Consider the following 15,950-nt stretch of genomic DNA (forward strand, 5'->3'; position numbering starts at 1 on the left):
AACTATTCTGCTTCAAAGCCACAAAACACAGGGGCAAAGAGAATGGGAAAGGAGGAGGAAACCAACAAGCCATTGTGTGAATTCAGGGGTAAGATTCAGCCGGTTCGGATCTGTTCGGGCAAACCGGTAGTTCCCTCAATCAGTTCGCCCTGCCCACCTGTCCCTGCTTTATTCCATCCTATTTTTCAGTGTTTCTCAACCTTGGCAACTTGAAGATGTCCGGACTTCAACTCCCAGAATACCCCAGCCAGCGAATGCTGGCTGGGGAATTCTGGGAGTTGAAGTCCGGACATCTTCAAGTTGCCAAGGTTGAGAAACACTGCTATATTTCCTTTGTTTGAAGCCCAGCTGATCAGCGCAGCAGAGCAGATTGCCATGTCTCCCCTGTTTTACTCACCGCGGCTGCAGGGAAAGGTAAGATTTAGTGCTGATTTCAAATGCAATGTGCTCATGCGCAGCGTGAAAAGCGCCCCCTGAAGCGAACCAGTCATTGCACCCGTTGAATCCCACCGCTGGGTGAATTGCAACCTCATGTTGACCCCAGGACGATCAACCATTCAATGTGACGTTATTTTAGTTGGCAATTAAAAAAAAGTGTTCCACATTATGTCATTTCAGCTGAGTTCATGCTTAGCAATCAAGTGAAGCTATGTGCGGTTGTAAGACTGAGATTTACATCTTCTGGGGTTCAGATAGCCTGAGAACACATTTATTATAGCTCCGTTATGTTATGAGGTTGACCGTTGAGAAGCAGACAGTGGTGGTTTCTAGGACACTACCCTGTTTCCCTGAAAATAAGACTTCCCCGGATAATAAGCCCTCCCCTAAAATATTTAAATGCATGCGCAGCCAGTCCCCACCACTTCCTGGGGGGGGGACACCCCACACACTCCGCCATCCATGCAGAACGGTCTCATGGAGGCTGCTCCTGCAAACGCTAGCTCCCGCGCCCCTTCTCTTAGTGGCGGCCACAAAAGAGGTGGCAGGCCAAGCAACGCTAGGGCTGGCAAGAGTGTGCCAGAAACAGACACAGAACTTCCACCCCTATCTGGATCAGTTGAGCCGTGGCCCGAGGTTAAGGGGCCTCCTGCACCTCCAAAATAATAAGACCTCCCTGAAAATAAGGCCAAGTGCTTATTTCGGGGGTGTGTGTCAAAAAATAAGACCCTGTCTTGTTTTCAGGGAAACATGGTATGAGCAAAGAAAGTTCTTTTAATCCACTGTCCCATCTTTAAATGGGCTAATAATGAGGAGGCAAGAACCTGTCTAGATGGGGAGACCTTCAGAAATATAAAGGAGGTTTCTGCAGCCCCCATGATTGCCTTGTCTTTCAATTGTGAACTCTTCCTTGGGAACGAATGGAAGGGTGGGTGAGAAGGCGGAAGAGCCGCTCCCAAGGCAATGATTAGATAAACGGGGCTTGAGCCTATTCCAAGAAAGTAACTGGAGAAAACATCTCAGGGAAGCCCCTCTCTCGTTCACTAGCAGTCAAAACGAGGGAGGAGGAAATCATACAGACTTGCAAGACCCTGTTCCTACAGCTGTCCCAGTAAACATCTGTTTACAACCTCTGCTTAAGAGAACAACCTTGTTGTCTTCCATCTGTTTTTACCTGGGATGAGTGATCGCTTCCAGAAAGCAGACTGCACTAGGAAAGACAGGACATTCACTCGCCACCTTTCAACCACCTTGTATGCAAGAAACCAACCCACCCCCAAACCCCACCATCCTCATTATAAAAAAAAAAGAAGCTATCCTCCCTTGGGAAGAAACCCCTGCCGTTCAAACTGAAGGGGAACAATCTAAAGACAAGACGGAAGAAATTTCCACTAGGACTAGCTGCAATCCAGCCTCCCTGTAATATGTCAAAAACGTCCTCCTGGTTTCTCCAACCCCTGCAAGATCCTCAAGTTTGCTCTGCAGCCTTGTACGAAGCCACCCACCTGCTCGGTTAGGAAAGAAGGCTTATATGCTCCATCGGTAGATTTGTTCCCAGTGCCCCTCATGGACTTCATGTGAGACACTGCCATGCGTAGGATGGTCAGCTTGTCGGGTTTGCGCGCCAAGGCGCTGCAGGTGGGCACCATGTCAGAGAGCTCGGTGATGTACTGGGTCATCTTGTTCCTCCTGCGTCTCTCGATCTCACTATGGTTCTCCCTAAGCACACATGAGAAGGAGCAAACCGAGAGAGAAAGCGAGATGCTGTCGGTAAAAGATGCAGTGCTTGGAAATTGGCATAGCAGATCCAGGTGGGCTCAAAGGAGGGGAGGCACTATGCCCGAGCATCCCAAAGACTTAAAATGCAAGGACCAGGGAAGAGCAATAACACTTAGCCCTTAGACTTATATACCGCTTCACAGTGCTTTACAGACCTCTCTAAGCTGTTTACAGAGTCAGGCATATTGTCCCCACAACAATCTTGGTCCTTATTTTACCCGCCTTGGAAGGATGGAAGGTTGAATTAACCTTGAGCCATTCAGGATCGAACTGCTGGCAGTTGGCAGAGTTAGCCTGCAATGCTGCATTGTAACCACTGTGCCACCATGGTCATTCCTTCCTTCCTTCCTTCCTTCCTTCCTTCCTTCCTTCCTTCCTTCCTTCCTTCCTTCCTGCCTGCCTGCCTGCCTGCCTGCCTGCCTGCCTGCCTGCCTGCCTGCCTGCCTGCCTGCCTTCCAACTTAGCAATAGCACTTAGACTTATATACCACTTCACGGTGCTTGACAGCCCTCTCTAAGCAGTTTACAGAGTCAGCCTCTTGCCCCCAACAATCTGGGTCCTCATTTGACCCACCTCGGAAGGATGGAAGGCTGAGTCAACCTTGAGCCTGGTGAGATTCGAACTGCCAAATTGCAGTCAGCCGATAGTCAGCAGAAGCAGCCTGCAGTACTACACTCTAACCACTGGACCATTGTGGCTCTTCGAGAGGGAGACATTGTGGGTGGGCTCTCATTCACATTTATAGGTTTAGGTAAACTAGCAGAATATACAGGTAGTCCTCGACGTACAACTGCAATTGAGCCCCTAATTGATGTTGTTCAGTGAGATATCTGTTAAATGAGCCTTTCCCCCATTTTACAAATTTTCTTGCCGCCGTTCTTAAGTGAATCACCGTTGTTGGTAAATGAGTGATCTGACTGTTGAGTGAATCTGGCTTCCCCATTGACTCTGCTTGTCCAAAGGATTGCAAAAAGGTGATCCCGTCACCTTGGGACACAGCCATGGTCATAAGTATGAGTCAGTGGCCAGGCATCTGAATTTTGATCCTGCGATCATGGGGGTGCTGGGAAGATCGTAACTGTGAAAAACGGCCCTGAGTGCACTTTTTTCAGTCCATTGTAATGTTGAACTGAGTGAACAGTTGTAAGTCGAGGACTACCAGTACCAGATGCACCAAACAGTTCTTGTGTCCCAATCTACACTTACAAGCAAATGGATCTCAGTCTAGAGCAGCGGTTCTCAACCTGTGGGTCAGGACCCCGTTGAGGATCGAACAATCCTTTTACAGGGGTCGCCTAAGACCCTCAGAAAACACATGTTTGAAAAAATATGGACAACGTAAAATAATTTTATGGTTGGGGGTCACCACAACACGAGGAACTGTATTAAAGGGTCGTGGCATTAGGAAGGTTGAGACCCACTGGTCTAGAGGAATGTTGGGTTTATGGCTAGAGGTAGTAGCCATGGGGAGAGTAGGGAGAACCAGAAAAGTGGGGTGAAGTGGCCTTGGTCCTCAAGCCCTTTCTTGAGAGATAAACAAGGGAACAACAATTAGAGCAATGATAAAACAATTAAAAAAGGATTTGTCATCTTTATCTGGTGGGCCGACCTTTCCCACAACCCGTATTTACACTGTCCTCGTTACTCTCACCCATCTCACTGCAAAGAACATGGACTTTCAGCTTCTACTTTGGACCGCGAGTCTCCAACGTCCCTCAAGAGGGACTTATGGGGGCCAAAAAGAGGAAGATCTTTCTTGGAAGACACCAGGCCTACCAAGTCTTCTGCTCTCCCAAATCCCTGCTATTTTCAGCGACGAATCCTACTCATGCCATTTGGGTAAGGACACCATCTTTTCTAATTCTCGTCTAGAGGCACTGAAGGTCCCAGCCAAGGTCATCTCGTGTTTGGTTGTTTCCCCCTCTCCCTTGCTTAGAAAATTAGGGCACATAACCCTGGTTTTCCCAGGCACCAGAACACACATGGAACCCCCCTGCCCACAAAACCTGAAGTTGCAATGGAGGAAGCAGATCCACACTCCGATTTCGTGGCCCAGGCAGATCGTCCTCCTTCACTGAAATGAAAATAGGTAGGTCTTGGCAAGCCGGGGAGTTTCATGCATGCATGAATAGGAAGAGAGTCTGCACCCAGGACGACCAATCAGCATCTTGAGGAAGGGAAGCAATGGGGAACGGCAAACTTCCAAAGGGGGGGGAGAAAAAACTTGGGGAACAAGGAAAACGGAACCATTTCCCACCGTTTTGAACCAAACGTTATGGAACGTTTTAGTCTGTTTCTCAGCAAAATCTTAGGTGATGTATCAAGCGCTACATTGCATCAGTGGTGGGTTCCAGGCGGTAATGCCCTGGTACGCGCCTACCATTGTCTGCCGGAAGCAGCAGCCACCGTACCGGAACGGTGCTTTGGATGGCCCGCCCGCCTGCCCTTGTTCCTTACCTGTATTTGAAGGAAATGGGCCATTTGCGCACGCGCGCACAGCATACGGCGCCTGTGCAACACTCCGCCAAGTGGGTGGAGCATCACAAGCAGTGAGTGTGCATGCATGCACAGAGCGCATGCCCCGTGGTGGACGCCTGGCCCCGTTACAGAGTACCAGTTGCAACGGGAGCCGAAACCCACCACTGCATTACATATAACAGGAACAATAGTAACAATAGCAGCCAAGGCAATCCATGAATAGAATTCTGCAATTGGCAGAAATGGGTGTTTGGATTGATTCATTTACATTTCATTCCAGTTTTGCTTATACAAGAGCGAAGTAAAGATGATCCATTCCACCTTCATACATACAATATATAAACTCCCAAGCATACAAGCACAAGCAGTAAATCTGGATTCTTTTACAGGGATGGGGGTGGGCACTTGGACTGTTGTTATGGGGGAAATAATTTTAGGAATGGCTGGAAGAAGATGCTAAAGTGGGACAAGACAACAAATATTGCCTGGTGGCGATAGGAAGAACTCAGTTAAAAAAAAAATACTTTTTGGTTACAAAAAACGCTTGCAGAAGTTAACTCTGTGGCTTGCTTATTTATTTGTTTGTTGTTTGTTTTAAATTATTATAAAAGCTATTCTCCAAAGCACCTGAGGGAAGAACAAGAAGCAAAGGATTGAAACTAATCAAGGAGAGAAGCAATCTAGAACTAAGGAGAAATTTCCTGACGGTTAGAACAATTAATCAGTGCAGCAACTTGCCTCCAGAAGTTGTGAATGCTCCAACAATGGAAGTTTTTAACCAGAGGTTGGACAACCATTTGTCTGAAATGGTGTAGGGTTTCCTGCCTAAGCAGGGGGTTGGACTAGAAGACCTCTAAGGTCCCTTCCAACTCTATTATTCTATTCTATTGTATTCTAAACTCTTGGCAAGTTCATTTCTACTATTAGTTGCATGTTCTGCATTTCTCCTGTAGCTTCACTGAACCTAGAGTTTAGGTTGCTTCAATATATCTGTTTTCTCTCTTGACAGAACCATCTTCTAAAACAGGCAGAGAATTTTCATTCTTTCTAGTCTCCATTTACTGTTCTTTATCTATAATGCCAATTCCCCATTTCCAAGTTTTCCTCCACTGAAGCACGGAAGATAATGGAAATGAACAGGGAAGGAGGAGGAGGGAAATGTGATCTGGGCATGTTCAGAGAGGCCACGGCAGGAAGCAGAGTGATGTTCTGCGCCCAAAAAGTATGTAAATGTTGCCATGAGGCAACAGATTATTACCAAAAAAAAATGATAACTTGTCTGTTTTTAGATAGATCTGCTGGCTTTTCACCAAGGGCCCAGGTCCCCAGTAGACCATCTGAAAGTAACTTTCTTAAACTCAATGCTCTACTTGATTGTAATTTATTGAGGTATTTTCCCAGGAAGGTAGCTTGGAGAAAAAGCTGTGCATCACTTTTAGGAAATAGCCTCAGGCTTTTTAGAACCACATCCAGGGGAGAAGAAGAAAGATAAAGAACAGTAAATGGAGACTAGAAAGAATATTTCTAGGAAACGGTAGGATGCAGTAGAAAGCAACTTCCTTCAAGGCAAAATATCTGTAACAGCAGCTATGAAATGCTCCTAAAATTCCAAATTACTCGCTAACTCCCAAGACTGGGGATTCCTGACATTGAGTTTAGGGCTTATAAAACGGTTCCCTGTGTGCAGGTATGCCTGGAGGAGAGAAAGGGAGGGTGTCCCTGAATGTGTGAAAGCACATGAGAAACATCCATGCATTCCCCGTGACCCATTTGCCACACAGCACCACTCGACTGCTCCCATTCCATCCAAATATCAGCAATAACACTTAGCACTTAGACTTATATACCGCTTCATGGTGCTTTTACAGCCCTCTCTAAGCAGTTTAGAGACGACGTATTGCCTCCCACAATCTGGATCCTCGGAAGGACGGAAGGCTGAGTCAACCTTGAGCCTGGTGAGATTTGAACTGCCAAATTGCAGGTAGCCGGCAGTCAGTAGAAGCAGCCTGCAGTACTGCACTCTGACCACTGCGCCACCTCGGCTCTATTCAGCAATACGTCCTCAAGGGCAAGGAGGTCAGACAGAAAGCCATCTTGATATATTGCCTCTCCTGTCAACAAATAGCATGGGCTTCCCATAAACCACTAAGAAGAGCCAGGGAGGGTGGTGCAGCCAATCCAGTAGACGAGAAGGTATACTATGTATGATCATTTCAGCTCTCCTTAAAGGGAAGACAAACATCAGCTCTCCCAAGGCATTCGATGGGCTCTCCCCAAAACTTAAACCCATTGATCAATGAAGATCTCACTTTTGTCTTTTTCCAACGTTCCTGCTTCAAGATATTAAACAAGTAAGATCAAGCTTCCCTGTAGCAGCTTCTGGTTCTACAATTTCCTCCCTGAACAGCTCTGCCCAACATCAACTGCAATATGTCTGTGGAGCTTCCCAGTCATCCAGCTCATGGTGGCCCCAAAGGTGTTTTTTTTTCAAGAGGCACCTGGACTTTCTGGTTTGTCTTGTTAGACGTTTCGCTTCTCATCCAAGAAGCTTCTTCAGCTCTGCTAAGAAAGACCAGAAGGTCCAGTTGCCTCTTGAAAAACCACCTTTGAGACAACCATGACTTGGATGACTGAGAAGCTACGTAGACATCAGAGCTGAAGAAGCTTCTTGGATGAGAAGCGAAACGTCTTCCAGGAAAAAGCACTCTTGAAAAAGCACAATTAACCACAATAGTTTTCTCAAACCTGTTCCTGTTCACTCAAACTTAATTAAATTAATTTACTGATTGGCCCTGTTTTTATTAAGTGGCTGGGGCCAGACATCACTGCCAACAAGGGGGTGGCTTAGGATGATGTATAAACTCAATCCCATTCTGCTGTTGTGGCCCGCCAGCTGCCGGCAGACTCGGATGATGAGGAGGTTGGGGAGAAACGTAGGCCAGTCCTGGAGTCTGGGGAAGGTTTTGATGGCTGCTCTGCATCAGAAACAGAGATAGAGCCAGGGCCGTCTGACATTCCCAACACTCCCCAGCTGCCTTCGGAGTCGGAGATAAGCGGGGAAGAAGAAGAAGAACAGCTGGGACATGTTCCAGATGTGCGTACGCGCAGAGCTGTCACAGGAGAGGAGAACAACTGAGGACCATTAGCCAACTCAGGAAGAAAGGCACGTAGGGATGCTGAATGGCCCTTCCCCGACTGGGGAATAAATAGAAGCAAAAAGGGAGTGGCCTCGTGGGAGACAACCATTCGAATTTATTTAGGAAGATTTGCTCATCCTGGAGACTTATTGCCAGGAATTAATTGACAGCTTTGAGACTGGAAGCCTGGCAATTATCCAAGGACTGATAAGGTCTGTTATTGCAATTAACCCTTGGAAGGATTATTGCCTGGACTTTTCTGTGTGTGTGTGAAGGCCATGAATTCACAGTAATTAGATAAAGAGGGTTTTTAAAGAAGGACAAGGAGTTTGACTATTGGTTCTGTTGAGGCTGGGTCAGAACCTCCTCTGTAGTCTTTCCCCAACTCATAAATCCATTTTTAATTGTTTTTACTGCAACAGAGGACATTGCTGCACACCAAGCCAGTCTCTTTATCCTTCCAGTCCCTGCTCTCTGCTTCTCTAAAAGAAAGGGAGATGGCAAGAACCTTCTGCAGCAAAGTTCGACCTTTGCAAATTCAGTTATGCCCCTTCTTTTGAAACTCTAGAAAGCCGCTAGGCTGTAGAACGATGACGAAAGATTCGAGCTCCTTCAATCTCTTAGGGCTGCATTCACACAACATGCTATTAAGCCAGTCAACACTGATCAAATATGTTCTGACAACAAGCAAGGTTTTTGGCTTATGGTTTTCTACCAACTCAAGATCAATATGTTTGGGTTATGATTCAGCAACAAAAAAGGGGTTGTTAATTCAACAACCAGATAAAATGGCTCATGTGAATTCAACCTAGTAGTGGTGCGGTGGCCCAGAGGTGGCGCTCTCGCCTCACAATCAGGAGGCTGGGAGTTCAATCCTAGGTAGAGGCAGGGATTTCTCTCTCTGGGCACAATGAGAATAGATCTGCTGGGGGGAAAATCTCCGCCTTGGTGACCGGAAGGGCATCCGGCCAATAAACACTCAGATCCATCAAGTTACCCAGACTCCATCCCGCAAGGGATTATGGGGTCATTAAAACAAGATGATGTGAATTCAAACCTAGTATTTCTGCATAGGTGGGAAGGAGTATCTCCAATCCTGGGTTGGAACTGCATTTAATTTCCATCAGAATCAAGTGCAACAAGTTAGTGGGATGTAGCATCTTTTTCTACGTGACCTGTCAAAACCGCGGTCCACAAAAGCGCGATCGACGAAAGCACGCATTTGACGTCATCACAGCGCGACGAAAAAAATTAAAAATTGAAATAACAATAAAATTAAAGCAAGCCGATTCACATAAAGGTAAGGGTTAGGTTTAGGGTTAGGGTTAGGTTAAGGGTTAGGGTTAGGTTTAGAGCGTTAGGGTTACGTTAAATTTTACGTTAAAGGTTAGCGTTAGGTTTAGCGTTAGGTTAAGGGTTAGGTTTAGGGTTAGATTTAGGCTTAGGTTAAGGGTTAGGTTTAGAGTTAGGTTTAGGGTTAGGTTTGGGGGGGTTAGGGTAAGGTTTTCGCTTTATTTTTACATTTTTCGATCACAGCGCGATGTTTTCGTCGCGCTGTGATGACGTCAAATGCGCGCTTTCGTCGACCGTGATTTTGTCGTCCGCGGTTTTGTGGTGGAATCCTTTTTCTATTCCTTTCATAGTAATCCACTTCCAAGGGATCTACTTGCCTCTGTAACAAGCACACTCTGGTTTGATTTTACACCCTTTTTCTAAGACTGCCCCTTCCAGAAAGTATTTCCTATCTCGCCTCTCTTTTCTGCATCAGCCATTATTTTGACACAACGCCCCCCCACCCCCGGACCCCAAAGAGAAAACTAACTTCTTAGATTGAATTCCAAAGGGCTGGGTGGTTTTTTTTCCCTCTCGTTTATTTTAGGATTATCCCTTCCCTTCCCCCCCCCCAACGCCTACCTTATATATTTTTCCTTATCAACAGAGATTGGTTCATCATACCTGCAGAGGAAAAAAAAGGATAGCATAACCAAAACATGGTAAATAACAAGGGTTAAGATGAGAAAAAACCATATTGAAAGTATGGGCAAATGCCTTATAATTCTCAGCCAATAGCAATAGCAATAGCAGCTAGACTTTTATACCGCTTCATAGGGCTTTCAGCCCTCTCTAAGCGGTTTTACAGAGTCAGCATATTGCCCCCAACAACAATCCGGGTCCTCATTTTACCCACCTCAGAAGGATGGAAGGCTGAGTCAACCCTGAGACGGTGAGATTTGAACAGCCGAACTGTTGAACTGCAGTCAGCCTGCAGTGCTACATTTAACCACTGCGCCACCTCGGCCACCTAGCCAGTTGGCATAGGGAACAAGGTAACCTCCAAGGACTGGGGACATCAGTTCCCACCGACTTAATAGTACTAGCAATAGCACTTAAACTTATATACCGCTTTACAGCCCTCTCTAAGGGCTTTACAGAGTCAACCTCTTGCCCCCAACAATCTGGGTCCTCCTTTTACCCACCTCGGAAGGATGGAAAGCCGAGTCAATCTTGAGAAGTGAACTGTGGAACTGCAGCTGGTAGTCAGCTGAAGTAGCCTGCAGTACTGCATTCTAACCACTGTGCCACCCCGGCTCTTAAACAGCGATCGCAAGTAAACCATCTGGAGAGCATCAAATTCCCTACGCAGGTAGTCCTTGACTTATGACCCCAACTGAGCCCAACATTTCTATTTGTTAAGTGAATTTTGTCCCATTTTACGACCTTTCTTGCCACGGTGGTGAAGTGAATCCCTGCCGTTGATAAGGGAGTAACCCGGTTGTTAAGTGAATCTGACTTCCCCCTGACTTTGCTTGTCAGAAGGTCGCAAAAGGGGATCGCATGACCCTGGGACACTGCAACCATCATATATATGAACCAGTTGCCCAGCATCTGAATTTTGATCCCAACATCCATCGGGATGTTGGAAAGATTGCAACTGTGAAAAATGGACCTATCCCTTTTCTCAGAGGCCATTGTAAGTTTGAAGGATCACCAAACGGAAGGTTGTAAGCTGATAATTCCTGTTAATTTGCTTTAAGATGTCTCTGCATGAATAGAATAGAATAGAATAAAATAAAATGATGGGATGGGATAGAATGGAATGGAATGGAATGGAATGGAGTGGAGTCGAGTGGAGTGGAGTGGAGTAGAGTAGAATAGAAAGGAATAGAAATAATAGAATAGAATGGAATGGAATAGAATAGGAATAGGAATAATGGGATGGGATGGGATGGGATAGAATAGAATAATAGAATGGGATGGGATGGGATGGGATGGGATAGAATAGAATAGAATAGAATAAGAAATAGAATAAGGAATAGAAAGGAATAGAATAGAATAAGGAATAGAATAGAATAGAGTAAGGAATAGAATAGGATAGGATAGAATAGAATAGAATAAGGAATAGAATAGGAATAGAAAGGAATAGAATAGAATAGAATAGAATAAGGAATTGAAGAGAAAAGAATAGAACAGAATAGGAATAGAAAGGAATAGTATAGAATAGGAATAGAAAGGAATAGAATAGAATAGAATAGAATAGAATAGAATAGAATAATGGGATGGGATAGAATAGAATAGAATAAGGAATTGAAGAGAAGAGAACAGAATAGGAATAGAAATGAATAGAATAGAATAGGAATAGAAAGGAATAGAATAGAATAGAATAATGGGATGGGATGGGATGGGATAGAATAGAATAGAATAGAATAGAATAAGAAATAGAATAAGGAATAGAAAGGAATAGAATAGAATAAGGAATAGAATAGAATAGAGTAAGGAATAGAATAGGATAGGATAGAATAGAATAGAATAAGGAATAGAATAGGAATAGAAAGGAATAGAATAGAATAGAATAAGGAATTGAAGAGAAAAGAATAGAACAGAATAGGAATAGAAAGGAATAGTATAGAATAGGAATAGAAAGGAATAGAATAGAATAGAATAGAATAGAATAGAATAGAATAGAATAGAATAGAATAGTGGGATGGGATAGAATAGAATAGAATAAGGAATTGAAGAGAAGAGAACAGAATAGGAAAAGAAAGGAATAGAATAGAATAGGAATAGAAAGGAATAGAATAGAATAGAATAATGGGATGGGATGGGATGGGATGGGATAGAATAAAATAGAATTGAATAGAATAAGGAATAGAATAGAATAGGAATAGAAAGGAATAGAATAGAATAAAATAAGGAATTGAAGAGAAGAGAATAGAACAGAATAGGAATAGAAAGGACTAAAATAGAATAGGAATAGAAAGGAATAGAATAGAATAGACTAATGGGATGGGATGGGATGGGATGGGATGGGATGGGATGGGATAGAATAGAATAGAATAGAATAGAATAGAATAGAATAGAATAGAATAGAATAAGGAATAGAGTGTAACTAAATCTCATTTAGCAATGAGATTGCTAAATCCTCAAGGTTCGTCTATTCTTCCCCGTCTGGCTTCACCCAGGCTCTTATTCAAACTTGAAATGCCAAGAAGGCAAAGATTGAAGGATACAGACCTTGGATCAGCTATTTTTATTGCCGATACTAAAAAAGCCATAATTAGAGCAGAACCACCGCCAACTGCCAATTTTGAGTCCCACGTTTCAGCACGGCAGTCCAGAGGTGCAAACTTTATATCTTTCGTCTCTTCAGAAATGAGGGAAAGAGGCAATTTCTCAGGGAGAATGACAGTTGAGAACACTGCATAGTTATGTTAATGGACCTGTCTGTCTCAGGCTCTTCTGTCTGGCTTTCGGCCTCCTAGACCTCAAAAGCCCTCTCCTCTCCCCCAAAAGCCTCAAGGACACCAAAAGATCTCGCTTCCTATTTTAAACCAAGAACAGCTTTCTTACATTTTAACTTGGAGCCCTCTGGCTCATTTAAACCAGAGATGCGTAACTTTTTTCTTTTCTTTCTTCCAAGCCAAAAGACAAACTTGGGTTTTGAGTCGTACTCTAAGGGGCTGCGTTCCAAGGACTGAGTAGGGCATGGACAACAAAACAAAATTGCAGTTTTAAAAAAAATATTAATGAGCTACAAATGTATACCGCACTTTCCTCCCATGTGTTCCCTCGCTTCTTCCATTGGATGAATTCAGGATTACAATTCTCTGTCTTTTTTTTTTTTAAATGTAAATGTGTTTTTATTTTCCATTTTCATTCCGTACAGTCACATATATACTGTGCATAACCGGGGCCATATAACATTAAACAATAAACACAGCCATTCCTCTTGTCAACAGTACCCCCCAAAATAGAAACCCAATGTACCTCTTCGACCCTCCACACACCCTTTCTTTCGCCCCCCTCCAACTTTCCATCTTCCCTCCAACATTCCCCTCTACCCTACTTCCCCTCTCCCTCTACCACTCCTCTCTCCCGGTACACTCCCTCCCTTCCTTCTCCCCCTCCCTCCCATCCTCTCTCCCGCCCTCTCTCCCCCTCTTTCTTCTATCCCTCTACTCCTCCCTTCGGTGTATTTCTACTATCTATTAATATATTCAGCTTGTCCTATTTTTACAGTGAAATTAAAGAGCAACAGTATACAAGTGCAGTCACGTTACTTTAAAAATCTAAAATTCTCTGTCTTTTGTTGTTGTTGTTGCCATTCGCTTTAGGCAGCGTTTTGTTGATCGCCTGAATGGCGGAATAAAATTTAAAAAGAAGAAAGGGCCACTTCTGGAGGCGGCTGAAAGTGAGAGAGACGCTTGGGGCCATGGCCAAGTTTTTTAGAGGGCTGTGTATATCCCTGGGACCACAGATTATGCACTGGCTTGAAATGGGTCATGAGCTAATTAGAATGACAAAGAAGGGTGGGGAACTATTCACTGGAACGGACTTCGCTTTCATCTAAGCTTTGCCGTCTCTGGAAGGCATGGGAAATGGCGGCGGAGTTTAAAAGTTGTAGCGCTTTAAACTTGCCGCTGTACCAGGAAGAGGAGAGGGAAATCCAAAAAGACAACAACGAGATCGTATTTGTCTTGGCTCAGACATGAAGACCAGCCTCTTCACCCAGACCTTTGGCGAGGGAAGAGGGAGACATCTCTTCATTCCATCTGGCCTGTTGCCATTGCTATCTCTCTTTTTTTTTTCATCTTCTATTTTACCACTTTAGGAAGATTTTTATTGCAATATCTTTCTTTGTCATGAGCCACCCAGAAGGGTTGGGAGTCAGACGGCACACAAGCTTCAACAAGAACAACAAACAACTGAGGTTCACCCATGATATCTCAGCAGGCTGAGGAGAGGTGGTCCTCAACTTACCACCCAGTTAGGAGCAGAATATCTGTGGCTAAGCAAGGGAGTTGCTAAGTGAGCTACGCCCAATTATACAATGTTTTTAGCCAGCGTCGTTAGGCGAATCACTGCAGTTGAATGAATAGCAATAGCAATTAGACTTATATACTACTTCTTTATAGCCCTCCCTAAGCGGTTTACAGAGTCAGCCTATTGTCCCCCAACAATCTGGGTCCTCATTTTATCCACCTCGGGAGGATGGAAGTCTGAGTGAACCTTGAGACTGTCAGGATTGAACTCCTGGCAGTGGGCAGAGTTAGCCTGCAATAGCATTTAGCACTTAGACTTATATACCACTTTCTAGTGATTTGAAGTCCTCTGTAAACAGTTAGAGTCAGCCTCTTGTCCCCAACAATCTGGGTCCTCCTTTTACCCACCTTGGAAGGATGGAAGGCTGAGTCAACCTTGATGGCCCAGGATTGAACTCCTGGCAGTGGGCAGAGTTAACCTCAGTGATGGGTTCCTACCGGTTCAGCCCCCTTCAGCCAAACCAGTAGTGCTTAGGTGGCCTGGGTCACCGGCAGGGACCCAGGCCTGCCACGCCCCCAAACTGGGTTCTCCTATCTTGTTTTTTTGCTTCTGCGCATGTGCAGAACAATTTTTATTGCACTGCGTAGCGCGCCCACGAGTGAACCGGCAGCAGGGCCTGCCGGAAGCCCCACCCCATTAGCCTGCAATATTACATTCTAATCACTGTGCCACCACTAATCACCAAATATACTTCAAAATCTAAGGTTCCAAGATGAAGGGACAGCAATCAACAGAAAATATATTTCAGGAGCAGATCCTGTATTTTGGTCTATTCTATCTTGCAGCCCTTAAGCAAATCCAGCTTCCCCATTGACTTGGCTGGTGGAAGGTTGGCTAAGAAGATTGTAAATGATAATCCATGAGCCCAGGACAGTGCAAACATCGTAAATACATGCCGGATGCCAAACGCTCCAATTTTGACCACATGATTCTGGGGATGCTGCAATGGTCATAAGGGCAAGGACAGATCATAGGTCACCTTGTTCAGTGCCATTGTCACTCAACAAAGTGTTGTGGCCCACCAGCGGAGTCAGACAGTGGGGAGGTTGGGGAGGAACATGGGCCAGTTCTCAGGGCTGAGGAAAGCTCAGACGAGGGCTCTGCGTCGGAGGCAGAGAGGGAGATAGACAGCAGTGAGGCAGAGGAACAGCTGGAGCCTGTTCCCAGTGTGCGCATGCACAGAGCTGCCAGAAGATAAGAATAATAAGAAAGCAGGGTCGACTTAGAAGTAAAGCCAGACCTTGGAGGTGATTGACCCCTCCCATAGGAAATAAAGGAGGAGCGAATGGGGAGGGGGCTTTTGCAGAAAACAATTCATTCCTTCTGTCGTTTCAAGAGTGGAAAGTTCTGTTTGTAACTATAAGAGACTCTGTGCCAAGTGTTGCCTTGCCTTGCGTTTGGAAACTAGTTATCTGGCAGCTCTCCAAGCAAGATAAGGTTCGTGTTGATAAACATTCCCCTGAAAGACTGTTTGCCAAGCCTTGCGGACTGTGAATGAAAGGAATTCACAGATGTGTAAATAAAAGAGGGTTTACTGGGACCAAGACTCTGCTTCTTGCTTTTTAAGGAAGCCTGGGTCAGAACACAAAGGATCTTAACTCGAAGACTTGCTGTATGCATTGTTTTAGCTGGCTGACAGTTACGCCTCTTTATGTCTCTAGAGCAGTGTTTCTCAACCTTGGCAACTTGAAGACGTCCGGACTTCAACTCCCAGAATTCCCCAGCCAGCAAATGCTGGCTGGGGAATTCTGGGAGTTGAAGTCCGGACGTCTTCAAGTTGCCAAGGTTGAGAAACAC

General features: G+C 44.9%; 1 protein-coding gene across 1 annotated transcript in view; it reads right to left on the reverse strand.

The window, feature by feature from the left end:
* The window catches only part of ARNT2 (aryl hydrocarbon receptor nuclear translocator 2), a 129,986-nt gene that overhangs the window by 78,632 nt on the left and 35,404 nt on the right, over nt 1-15,950 (reverse strand). Inside the window, exon 4 of the mRNA XM_087704276.1 lies at nt 1,944-2,157. Within this exon, the coding sequence (XP_087560402.1) occupies nt 1,944-2,157 (214 nt within the window). The remainder of the gene's footprint in view (nt 1-1,943; nt 2,158-15,950) is intronic.

Source organism: Thamnophis sirtalis, unplaced genomic scaffold, assembly GCF_051295495.1.
Source record: "Thamnophis sirtalis isolate CommonGarterSnake01/CBP01778 unplaced genomic scaffold, rThaSir2_p1.2 scaffold_2, whole genome shotgun sequence".
Lineage (NCBI taxonomy): Eukaryota > Metazoa > Chordata > Lepidosauria > Squamata > Natricidae > Thamnophis > Thamnophis sirtalis.